The 13,347-nt window shown below is 33.0% G+C and overlaps 1 protein-coding gene across 1 annotated transcript; it reads left to right on the forward strand.

The window, feature by feature from the left end:
* Positions 1-4,895: 4,895 nt before the first annotated feature.
* On the forward strand, positions 4,896-11,610 carry LOC105107719 (serine/threonine-protein kinase ATG1). The gene is made up of 13 exons (XM_011001751.1): positions 4,896-5,520; positions 5,669-5,786; positions 5,857-5,915; positions 6,286-6,350; positions 6,758-6,851; positions 6,931-7,011; positions 7,181-7,289; positions 8,176-8,248; positions 8,327-8,709; positions 8,823-9,184; positions 9,777-10,059; positions 10,420-10,490; positions 11,153-11,610. The coding sequence occupies exons 1-13, from the start codon at positions 5,275-5,277 to the stop codon at positions 11,375-11,377; spliced, it is 2,169 nt and encodes a 722-aa protein (XP_011000053.1). The 5' UTR covers positions 4,896-5,274; the 3' UTR covers positions 11,378-11,610.
* Positions 11,611-13,347: the final 1,737 nt, after the last annotated feature.

Genomic DNA, 13,347 nt, shown 5'->3' on the forward strand with positions numbered 1-13,347 from the left:
TGAGATCTACAACTCCAGATATGACTCAATTATCAAACAGTGTTTTGGTTTGAATTACACTAACATCTCTTTTCTAATTTTGGTCATCTCTTTGCCCTTGCAATTAAAGATCTTGAAGTCATCAATCAATCCTTTCATTTATGTGATAAACCTGCATTTAAAAAGAACATTTACCACAAATTAAAGGTATCTTATATTATTAGATATATTATTATAAAACATGCTTTAGTTAAGGAGTTATTGATACTTCAAGTGCAAAATAATAATATAAAACTATGATAAAAATGCACTTTTAAGTACTAATCATCAATCTCTTAAAGATAGATACGTGCATATAGCACTAGAAAAGTCATATATATCCCTTGAAGAATGCTATATATAGCACTAGTGAGATTATATTCATTCCTTAGAGATTGATATATATATAGCACTCAGGAGATCACATCTATCCTTTAGAGAGTGGTGCATATGGCATTGGAAAGACTACATCTGTCCCATGTAAAGTAATGTATATAACACTGAGAAGATCACATCTATTACTTTGAGAGATGTTTATAACACTAAGAAGACTACGTCCATCCATTAGAGAGTGATGTATATAGCATTAGAGAGATTACATCCATCCCATGAAGAGTGATGCATATAACATTAGGGAGACTACGTCCATTTCATGGGCAGTATTGCATATAGCATTAAGAAGATCATATTTATCCCTTGGAGATTGGTGCATATAACATTGGAGAAACTAAGTTCATCCTATGAAAAGTGGTGTATATAACAATAGGAAAATCACATATATCCCCTCGAGATGAGTGCATTTAGCACTTGGAAGACTGACACGATCAAGAGATTGTGTTTTATCTCAAATGTAGGAGTGTTGAAGTAATAAATAGCTCGACAAGATCGAGGTCAAACCATAAAAAGGTGAACTATATAAAATTATGAACAACAAATGAAAAGGAGTTAAAGAGAACTATAAAAAGGTGAACTATATAAAATTATGAGCAACAAATGAAAAGGAGTTAAAGAGAACTTTTGAGATGTGATATTGATGTGAGTTAAGGAGTTGTACCTAGCTAGTAAGTTGTTGAAGTTTTTGCTAAGTAGGAATGTCTAAAGTAACGAGCGGACTTGTCTCACATCTTAACCCAGCTAGGCATTGGTTATGTGCTATGGAATAACCTAGTAATGTTGAAAGCAAACCTTATAAAGAAATCAATGGTGTTTTTATTAGTTATCTATAGACGAGGCCATTAATAAAGTCTTAAAAATCCAAATAGCCTAGGAATAGGGCTTCTAGGTTGGAAAATTGATTAATCAATTGATTATAATAATCTTATTCATTCTCCATAACTAAGGTAGTTAATAGTTTATACTTGGTACTTCATAGGCTAAGGTGGCTTGTGCTTAATACCTGCAAAAGGTTCCTTTTAGTAGAGGTGGAGACTCTTTTATACTTAAATAAATATCTTTTTAGATAAAGAAAATACAAGATTATTTTAGAGAGAGATGTTCTGAAAATATATGTGCAATAGATAATAAAAATTGTATTTGTTTATCATAATAAAAAAGAAGGACAAAGACCAAAAGAGGGGAAGGTGGACCTTAAGCTTAAAAGGAAAAGAACTGTGAGGGGCTAAAAAAGAGAGTACCACAAGGCTATGTTTGTGGGATGACCTTCTATTTGGTCCTATTAAAATAAGAAAGATAAAGATTGGAAAACATTAAGGAGTAGGTAGGCCTTACCCTTCAAATTCACATAAAAAGAAATATAAAAAGCTTCTATCATTATATTTGTTCTAAAGATCTCATGGTGTATTTATAGCCCACGAGTCTTTTTTTTTATGAAAAAAGGGTCTAAAATGTGATTTTATCCTAATAGCATTTAATGAGGAATAAATATTCCTTACATCTATATTAATATTTGATGAGAATATGATGGGTCTTTGAAGGACTTTATACACCTAAAAGGTGTAGTTAGATTGAGGACTAAAACATCAAATGTAGTTAAACCCATGAAGGCTGAGTTCTTCCTTGAGGTTAGACCCAAGAGAGGTTAGTCATTTTCTTAAGCGTGTCAAGGGAGGATGCTCATTTTCTTGGGTGTGCCAAATAAGGATGATCATTCTTTTGGCCATGCTTAAGGGAGAATAGTCATTACCTTAGACTTGGCTAACTATCAAGTCCAAGTATATTATGTTTGACATATTTGTTAGACTCACGTTATCTTGGACTTAACTGAATTTCAAGTCCAAGCATCTTGGGTTTGATATATGTGGCAAACCTATATTATTTTAGACTTGGATAACTGATAAGTCCAATTGCAAAAAATTTGGCTAATTGTTAAGTCCAAGTGCCTTAGGTCTAGCAAGTTTACCAAACTTATGTTATCTTGGACTTGGCTGACTGTTAAGTCCAAGTGTTTTGAATTTGATATGTTTTTCAAACACACATTATTTTATTCCCTTAGTTTTAGAGAATGGTTATTCCCTTGAACATGCCCAAAAGAGAATGGTCATTACTTTGGACTTAGAAGCCAAGTCCAAGTATTTTAGGTCTGATATATTTGTCAGACTTGTGTTATTTTAGACGTGGTTGATTGCCAAATCCAAGTGTAATGGACTTGGCTAACTACCAAGTCCAAATATCTTAGGTCTCGCATATTTCCTAGATCCATATTATTTTGGATATAGCTGAATGCCAAGTCCACAAGCAATGAACTTAGCGGAATATCAACTCCAAGTGCTTTGGGTCTGACATGTTTGCGAGACCCACATTATTTGATTCTTTTAGGCGTGTCAATGAATGATGGTTATTCCCTTAGGTGTGCTAAAAGCTTGGCATACTACTAGACCCAATGTGTAGATCTTAGTACACTATCAAGCCCCTATTTAAGGCTTACCCATTCTCTTAAGTGTACCTAAGAAAGAATGAATATGTCTTTTGGGTGTGCCTAGGAGAGGAGGGGTCATAAGAGTTTTTTAGTCATGTTAAAAATAGGTTTATTAAGACTTATAATTCTTACTTTGAGCAAAAAATCAAATTTTAATAACATTTCTTATTTTTTGTGGTTATTTATAGTAGTATAAGACAATAACAAATTACTAATGTCTAATGGTTATATGAGGCCTATAGCTTGCACAAACACTTGTTAGCATGAGTCACGAGCTAATTATAACAATTAGTTATAGTTTCTTTATATTTATTGGATTATACTATATTGTAAGGATTGTAATTACTTTCCTAGTATAACTACTTACCAATTATATTGCAACACTATAAAAATCCTCCTTATAAGATAAATAGATACAATTTCTAACCTATTTTGAGTTGGTATCAGAGCTTTGGTGTTTCTTTTATTGTAGTTATTGGCCAACCTATGTGTTGTTGCTATATTATTTGCTTATTTGTGGGTTTTTTTTATTAATCGCTATTGTTACTGCTGTCTGCTTATTTTTGGGTTTTTTTTTTATTAATCGCTATTGTTACTGCTCCTTCTAGCCTTTTGGCAACATTTAAAAGCTTAATGATCATTTTCTTATAAGGTATAAAACCAACAACTTGAAGAATTCTTCAGTTGAGCTCAGTAAAATGTCAAATTCTCTTTTACTAACTCTTATTTTACTAGTATTGTTAAACTCATCACCGTTAACAATCCAAAGCAGTCTTTGTTGAGAAAGATTGATGATCTTAATATCTTTGAAGTCAATTAAAGATTGTCAAAAAAATTTAGTATTAATTATGCATAATAATATTTTGTTTTAAATTAGAATATAGAACTAAAACAACAAACAAAGATTGGTTATAAATTGCTATTTTTATAAGAAAAAAATCAAACCTTGAATGATATGAAATTGCTGATGAAAATGAGGGTTTCTATCAAATCCTTCACATATTATCTCGCCACAGTTATCTTCATGTAACAAACTATCAAAAAAATAAATCTTTTTATGGTATAAATGATAATTTTTATGTATTTTAATATAAATATCAGCAGTTATATAATGACATTCTTTTAAAACATTCATGCTTTAACTATTTAATTTATGTATTTTAAAATGCTATAAGTAGAGTAGTAAACAATATAGTGCTAGCTAGTAACAATTTAAAAAGACAATGGTAAAATAAAAATATCATCCTAGGGTATTTAAAAGTGTCATAACAATTGTTTTTTAAAATATTGTTTATTCAAAAATACTTCAAAATAATAAATTTTTATTTTTTAAAAAATTATTTTTAATATTAACACCTCAAAACAACATGAAAATAATAAAAGAATTAATTAAAAAAATAAAAATAGAAATCAATTAAAAATATACTTTTAAAACATAAAATCAAACAAACTCTAAAATTGATAATTAAAACCAAGGTAATGTCACTAAAAGAATTAATTTAAAAAAATAAAAATAAAAATTAATTAAAAATATACTTTTAAAATATAAAACCAAACAAACTTTAAAATTGATAATTAAAACCAAGGTAATGTACAAATGTAAAGAAGTTGTCCTTTATACAACATGGACGAGAAATGAGTTCTTCTTAAGTGACATTATTGGATGGTTTTTTATTCGACTTTTCAATAAAAACGCATTTCAAGAAAATTATAATGAAACAAGGTGTGTGTTTATTTATCTCATCTTATTTCTTCTTAAATCATATTTTTATATTTTTTTGATAAAAATGAAATGAAAATTTGAATATAAAACAAATGAAATTTAATGTTAGTTTCCTTATGGCATCATCAAATAATCAAATTTGAATCTAGACGAGTTGTTTGACCTCGTGTTTTAGATTCGTTACCATGATGAAGACAATTTCTTCGTTAAAATTAAAATTAGGTGAGGCGGATTTTGTCACGTTAAAATCACGACTCAGCTCGACTTATCGCGGCCCTATCTCCGCCTGCCTCCTCCAAAATTTATCTTTTAAAAACCTCAGGCAGAAAAAAGAAAAAGGAAAGTTTATAATATTGATGTTAAATACAGTTTGTGAGGGATATTTGGTAAATCTTTTTCAAGAATGAAATGCTAATATTTTAATAGCATATAATAAGTAGTCTTGAAAAGCTCATAGCCTTTGTTTCCTTAAAATCCACCCCCCCTCTCTCCATCGTTTCTTAACCCATTCCAATTCGTCGGATCCTTCAAACTTGGGTCAAATCATATCAATACACTCTCTCCAGCAAGCCAAGGTCAAACTTCATTTCCTGGAGCCGAAACCGGGTTTGTATCCTAGCCAGGGTTCTTAAGAAGGAGGAGGAGGAGGAGTTGAATTATGGCTCAGGCTACGGGGAGGAACGGCAGGGTAGTTGGAGACTACTTGGTGGGCAGGCAAATCGGGTCGGGTTCTTTCTCGGTAGTTTGGCACGCGAGACACCGAGTCCATGGAACCGAAGTCGCGATAAAAGAGATCGTTACGAATCGACTTAGTAAGAAATTACAAGAGAGTCTCATGTCTGAAATTTTTATTTTGAAGAGGATTAACCATCCTAATATTATTCGCTTGCACGATATTATCGAGGTAGGTTTGTCTTTTTGTTTCCTTTTTTTTAATTTTTTTTTTAAAACATATCTATTTATATTTTATTTTTGGAAAATCAGTATGCTGCTTTTAAATTATTCATTAGTTTAATTATTCTTTGTTAATATTAAATATGATAATTAATTAGGCTCCGGGGAGAATACACATAGTATTGGAGTACTGCAAGGGTGGTGATCTTTCTATGTATATCCAACGCCATGGGAGAGTCCCAGAAGCAATTGCAAACCATTTCATGCAACAATTAGGTATTATATCCTAACTAACTTTGTTGCGTTTAGGATGGCCGGCGGAGTCTGATATTATTGTGTTTCGCAGCTGCTGGTTTGCAAATTCTCCGGGACAATAATTTGATACACCGGGATCTTAAGCCACAGGTTTGGTTAATCCTTGGTTTCCTTGGATGGACGATTTTGAACATTGCATTAATCTGCTTCTAGTTTACTTTGTGTATAGATAGTCTGTTGTATTTGATTGCATTCGCTATAATGATGATATGCCAAATCAGAATATTCATGCAGGGAAACACTACAGTTTAGGTGATTGCGTGATCATGAGATTATAGCCCTGTTTTGTCAGCTTTAATGTAGAGCAATATATAAATTGGAAATTTGTAAGAAAAGTTTACCGGCACATTTTTGTAGGATGAGTGGTTTGTTGATGTGCGAGGATGTAGTTTCTTGTCTACTAATCTTGTCCTTGAAGAAAGATTTTATATGTGATGTACTTCATTTTTGATATGCACAGAATCTCCTCCTCTCCACTAGTGACGATAATGCAGTTCTGAAAATTGCAGACTTTGGATTTGCCAGGTATCTAATGATGATAATCCTCCTCATTATCTCTGTTCGTTACTTTTAACTTGGTCCAATCAGTGATTAGTGTTATTATTTTCTTTATAGAGAATTGGTTGAATATTGTCCTCTGCGCCGTCCCTCCCTTCCCTGTGTAAACCACTTGTGTTTCCTATCTAAGTAGAAACACACCTCAACATGTTTAGATACTGAAGTTCTCCAATTTTAATATAAACTAGTGCGCTCTCGTTCACACACAAATAAATATATTAAGTATTAGCTTGAACTAATTGTTATGGATGCCAAATTGTGTGTCCATGCTAGAGGTGTTGTAACAAACAAACCTGTGATAATACGTTGTTTGTTTATTATGAATTTTGTTAACATGTATTCTGAAATTAAAAGATTCTAGTCCTTGTTGTCAGATCTCTACAACCTCAAGGCCTTGCGGAAACCTTGTGTGGCTCACCCCTCTACATGGCTCCAGAGATAATGCAACTTCAGAAGTATGATGCTAAGGTGAAATTCACTGTAATATGTGAAGTCTTAATGATATGTTTGTGAAATATTTCCTATTAACCTTGAGCTGAATACACAGGCAGATCTCTGGAGTGTTGGTGCCATTTTATTTCAGCTTGTGACAGGAAAAACCCCATTCACTGGAAACAATCAAATACAGGTTGGATTAGCTTTGTTTATGTGCGAAACCAAATGATTTTTTGGATTGATAAGCATGTAAACTTCTAGATTCCATGGGTTTGATGATAATTCTTAACCACTGTTAACCTAGTGATTTCCATGCGTTTATTGTTGCCTTACCAGTATATTCTCTATTTTGTGGTGCTCAGTTGCTCCAGAACATTGTCAAATCAACTCAGTTGCAATTTCCTTTGGATAATAAGGATTTGAGTGCCGATTGTAAAGATTTATGCCAGAAATTGTTGCGTCGCAGTCCAGGTATAACATGCAATGTTGATTGAAATTTGAATTTATACGGTTATAAAGTGAAAGACTCAAGAAGTTGGGAAAAAAAGGATCCATGTTTACACACACGTGATCATTGATATATTTTTTTCTGAATGCCATGTATGAAATTTCATATAATTGCATGATTAATTGTTTGCTGCATGTCTTCATCTGCATACAGCTGAAAGACTTATGGATATTCAAGAGATGCACCAAACGAGTTACTTGTTCTTCTTCTTTTTTTAATTAGTGAAAGGCTTATGGATGTTCAAGAGATTTGAGTCACTTGTTCAAAAAATCAAAGTTTTGTTAGCATAACACGGTTCAATTTGAATTCATAAATTTCTAATTCTAGTTGAAATATTTTTTCTTATTTTAAAGTCCAAGTAATGAATAACGACCTTGTGACCAATTACATTGAATGGTTGCATATAATGTTAGCAAACTATCTTAACCCAAAAGTTTAAGCTATTGAGAATAGTTTTATATTACTCTCTAACACATCCTCTTAAATGAAAGCCTTTTAAACTTGAAACTTGCACAAGTCCACCACTTCCTTGTGTTTAATTTTATTAATCTAATTAGAGAGAATGGGAGGTGGTGAGATTATCATTAAGATTTTGATATCATGTTAAAGAATCATCTCGACCCAAAAGCTTAAGTTGTGTAAAGTTTCAAAAAAAAATTTATATTATTGTTTTACATAAAGAACAACATTAAAAAAAAATTTGAGTCAGATTGGTATCACAAATTTGTTCCCCTCTACCCACCAGCACTTGGTCAACTACCTATGTTAGAAAATTTGTTAACTGTGTTACAAATATTTGCTTAGCATCTTATTCCTTGTTTGTAAAAATTCTCTCTTCATATTATACAGTGGAACGACTTACATTTGAGGAGTTCTTTAATCACCCTTTTCTGTCTCAAAGGAAAAAAGACTTATCATTAAGGTACAATGAGAAAAAGCTCTCATGTCCATGATCGTAATATATGTTTATCTCAGACCTTAAACGATATGTGTTATGCAGTCGCAGGAGATCTTCAAGGTCAGTAGATGGATTTTCTTTCTCTGAAAGCAATCTTGGGAGGAATGCTGATGACAATTCTCAGGAGGATTGTCTCCCTTTCCTTCTGGATGACGATTCTAGTGGTCTAGAGTGTAGCCCTTTTGTTTCTAAGAGTATGTTGCCGATGAAGTCCACCTACGGATTTTCTCTTGATTCAGGAGTTGGGGGAAGGGATGCAACATCTAATGTTCTCAATGATGTGGATTTTACTTCGAGATATGATAGTGCCAGACAGAACTTGGAAAATGCTAGTTTTAGGCCTGGTATCAAAAAAGCATTGGATGAAAATCTAAATGAACCTCCAAAATCCATCGAACAAAGATCAGCGAACCTGAGATCAAGAGGTAGCATGAACTTCGTTGTGTTCTGCTTTCTTCATAATAATGTGCTTAGAAGTCCCTAATAATACCATATCAAGGGATGAAAGGCTTTTACTTACTCTACAATTGCAATGCAGTTGTGGATTCACTGGAGTTGATAGATCAAGATTATGTTCTTGTTTCTGGGCCCCCTTTGGACGTGTCATCTTCCACAGCAAGTACTTCCAAACCAAGCAATGCACAATCCAAGTCAGAGAGTCCTCCTCGAGCACCTGCCTACATAAACACTACTCCAAGTGTCCCAATGCCCATAATTGGCACTGCCAATAAAAATCTTTGCCTCTTTGGAAGCTTGGAAATCCCGAGCTCTGCTCCTGGGACTTCTGAAGGATCTGTTGATCTGGGAGATGCTTTGGAGCAGCCATCAACTCACTGCATGACTAGGATTAAGTCATTGCAGCAGTGTGCAACTGCCATAACTGAATTAGTGCTCGAAAAGGTAAAGTCTTCACTCTCTGTTGAACTAGTTTTTATACAATTCTCTTTAAAGTTCCCTGTGGAAGTTTGAAAATCATGTTTCTAGTTTAACCAGAAAAATGAAAGAAGAATATTTTATAGGCCTCTGTTGGCTAAAAAAAATAGAGTTGCATATGCATGGTTAATTAGCTCATGCAGACAAAAGAGTTGTATATGCATAGCACTGCTACTACTCATTTTGTTATTATTTTGAAACTTTCTGTGCGGGTTACTTTCGAGTTATAAGACATTTTCTTCTGCCTCACATGGCCAATACAGAAACGTTAATGGCACCATTGATGGGTTTTTTTTTTTTTTCGGGAGAGGACACCACACCTTTTCTATTTCTTCGTTAACATTAGTTAGTATACCCATTGCATTGGAAGACCACTCAAGTTTTTGATGCACCTTGCAAAGTGATGGTCTTGCCTTGCATGTGTGATACCTACCTCTGCTGTTGACTTTCCTTTCAAGCAATAAATTGATATGAATTTTCTTTTCTTCTACAAGTTTTATTACTCTTAACTTAAACTGTTGGTATTCTCAAATTAAAACTGTCATTGTCCTTGGTATAGATAAAGGCAAGTAAGCTACTAGAAGCATTCTCGATCCAACTTGTCATTCTTGCAATATGGAAGCAAGCGCTGCATATCTGCCATACTCAGGCGGCGTCAGCTATTGAAGGAAGTCCAAGCCAAGAGAGCTCAAGACTGAGCAGAAGCAGCAGCAAGAAGCATGGGAACCCTGATACAGAAGATTGCCCTGATGTTGGGCCAGAGAATATGTCCGCTGAGATTGAGGGGGAATTTTTACGGGAAGTTGAGCGAGCAGAGGTGCTTTCCAAGGCTATTGAACCTGGTATGTGTTTGATATTCTGTCTTCTCTGCAAATTTGTTCAAGTTTTCTGTCTAGTGTCTTCCTTGTACCTTTTTTTTCCCAGCATGAGAATATTTGATCCCAAAGTTAGGTGAATGGCACCTGATTGTCCTAGCATTGTTCCTATACATAGTTGCAAAGTGTGATGGGGTTTCAAATATTTATTTAACATGCTACAAGTTGACACACATTTACTTTTGAGTCGATCAATGGCACTTGCAATCCGTGCTTGTCTTGAAATGGCACCTTGTCGGTACCAAATGATAACACTTGAGAATTTTTTCTTGTGATGTTACAAAAATCAAAACGAACAGAGTTCTCAATTATTCATGATGTTTGCAGGAAGTATAGTGATGCCTGATGCAATGGAGACAATATTTCAATCTGCCCTTTACCTGGGAAGAATTGGAGGGGTGAGTATTGATCCTTCCTCTTTACATATTTTTTCTTTTCTAGGTAATGCCTTTGCACACCTACAAGTCTATTGGCACAGAATTTTGAAGTGATGTAAAAAATGTCTTTCCCAAATTGTATGACTTACTATATTTTATAGAACTTAAGGATAATTTTGACATCTCATTTAAAGAAGTTGTGCCAATGGCATCGCCCCTTCTTTTCCAACTTTTTCTTAGTGCTTTCTGGTTGCCCTTACTGTCGAACACTTTAATATTGTACTGGGATATGAATAAAATGTAGGTCTGTAGAGGTCTCTACTTCAGATAGGCTTGAAAAACTGGAGTGTAATTTCTGGAATGGTGGCTACTAGTTCAGATGAACAAGAGCCTTTAATAACCATGCTATGTGCATCTAGAATGGGGAAATTGCTTGTGCAGTGAACTGGGAGAAAAGAGTTACAAGATGTTGAGTTTGTACAGCATTTAGTACTCCTGAATGTTCTTTGGACTTGAGTCTTGACTTGTGGATCAGTTGTCTAATTACCATTGATACTTGAATTCATCTCCTTCACTCAAAGAAGCATGTATGCAATTGTCAAAATGAAGCTACTGACACAACATGTTGCTTTCGAGTAACTGGACAGTGCTAAAGAAAAATTGTTTTATTCATGTCATGGCAGGTTGATGAACTCATGGGTGATTTGGAAAAGGCAGCATTGCTATATTCAAAAGCAGTTCGTTTGTTAGTGTTCCTTCTAGTGGAAGCACCATCCCTTATCCTCAACCCTCCATTTTCTCTCACAAACTCAGATCGTTATAGGCTCCGCCGTTACATAGACATCCTTAATAATAGGCAAAACCATTCACGGCCTCCAAGGATGGCACCTTCCAAACGCGAACCATAGCGCAAGTTTTTTCCATTGTTTCTGGTGTCCTGCCCTGTTTTATCATCTAAAATAATTTGTTTGTACAGTTATTCTTTGAGTGAATGGGACTTGTTAGAGGTTAACCTGTGTATAATGGTGGGTGTGGAAAGGAGGTTGTGGATGTTGCATCTTTCCTGTGCCTGTTATTTAAAGAATAATTAGGCAACCCAGGAAAAGAAAATGAAAGGAAGAAAGCAATGTGCATTCATTTCCGTCTAGTGTTGTCTTTTGCTCCATGTAGTCTGGGCACAGAGAGAATGGCACTCTTCTTATTTTCATTATTCCCGATGTGTTATTCTCATGCCGAGGAAAAGGCATGCTAGTTATCATCTTCACAAAGTTGTCTTGTCCAGCATCTCTAGGCTTGATTGGTGTGATATTAACTGAGCCAGTATCATGTATTAATTGATGGTAGTCAAATAAAGTCAATTAACAAAGGTTTTTTAAGATTCAGGGAGGGTGTGGGTGTGGCTAAGATTGTGGTTTAAACTATTTTTTATTTAGAAATATATTAAATTAATATTTTTTTATTTTTAAAAAATAATTTTTGATGTTAACAATTTAAAATAATTTAAAAATATAAAAGATTTGTATCATGTTCTTAAATAAATTTTTAATATTGATAAGTTTTAATATTTGATAAGGGTGGTGGTGGTGAATCATGGTTGTGGTTTGAGTTACGGGCAGTTCATGATAATGTGAATGTGGTAGATTGTATGTTTATTAAAAATTTAAATTTATTTTTGTTTAAAATTAAGTTTTTTTTTATTGTTTTTATATATTAATATTAAAAATAAATTTTATAAAATAAAAAATATATATAATATTTTGATATATTTAAAAAAATACTAATAATTAGAACCGTTCAATTACAGTTTTGAATTTTATTATCGTGAAAGCCAAAATTAGTCATCGGTAATTAACAATTACTGTTTTTACTAGAAAGCTTAACCATTCAATGTGGTTCTAATTGTTAACCATTGATTTCAATTGCCATCGCCATTTTTTATGAAAGTGTTTGACATGCTTGACTATTTTTTATGAGATAATTTGTTTTATTTTATGTAAATCTAAATAATTATCTTATTTTGTTTTTAGTGTACTTTGTATTGGATGAGATAATTTGTTTTATTTTATATTTAGTAAACATTAGACAAGACTCAGCTGAAATAAAACTTGGATTGGTCTGAATCTAAAATAAAAAAAAAAAGACTGATATGACTCGATGAAAAACTCAGATTAGTTTGCAGTCTGCTCAATCTAAGATAGAATATAGGGAAAATATCCATTGAGTTTTTTTTATATATATTTTTGGTCAAAACGAGGTTATTTTGTTTTTATTTGGATCAACCCGGGTTGACCCTTTCAACCCGTGACTCGAACTTTGATTAATACTTAAAAGTGCATTTTTATCAAGGTTTTATATCATTATTTTTACACTTGAAATATCAATAACTCCTTAACTAAAGCATTTTTTATAATAATATATCTAATAATATAAGATACCTTTAATTTATTGTAAATATTCATGTTAAATGCAGGCCTATCATATAAATAAAAGGATTGATTGATGAATTTAAGAACTGAAATTGAAAGGACAAAAAAAAAGATAAGGATTGTCACCAAGTCAAGAGTTGGTCGCCCACTCATCAATTAGTCATCAAATCAATAGTTTCCAATTTTGGCCTATAAAAGGAGACATTTGTCATGCATTTAGGCATCTTGGTTTTCAGATCAAGATTATGCTCTTGCTTTCTCTCTTTGTATTTTTTGTAATGTTTATGCTTCACTTTCATTATTATCAAGTTTATGCCTTTCATTTCCTTTCCTTTATTTAATTAACTCTTATCTTATTTGTGTTCTTATTTTATTTATTTATTTCATTATGTTTAGCTAAGTTTATTATGTCAAGGTGAAAAGGTTACATTAATGGTGTAAGAATAAGTATA

The sequence above is a fragment of the Populus euphratica genome, unplaced genomic scaffold, assembly GCF_000495115.2.
Source record: "Populus euphratica unplaced genomic scaffold, PopEup_1.0 scaffold167.1, whole genome shotgun sequence".
In the NCBI taxonomy this organism is placed as follows: Eukaryota; Viridiplantae; Streptophyta; class Magnoliopsida; order Malpighiales; family Salicaceae; genus Populus; species Populus euphratica.

Bases quoted from the DNA above. Each gene is read 5' to 3' on its own strand.
- LOC105107719 (XM_011001751.1), top strand. From the start codon at position 5,275: ATGGCTCAGGCTACGGGGAGGAACGGCAGGGTAGTTGGAGACTACTTG. The intron at 5,521-5,668 runs GTAGGTTTGTCT...ATAATTAATTAG, and splicing joins GCTTGCACGATATTATCGAG to GCTCCGGGGAGAATACACAT. The intron at 10,491-11,152 runs GTGAGTATTGAT...ATGTCATGGCAG, and splicing joins ACCTGGGAAGAATTGGAGGG to GTTGATGAACTCATGGGTGA.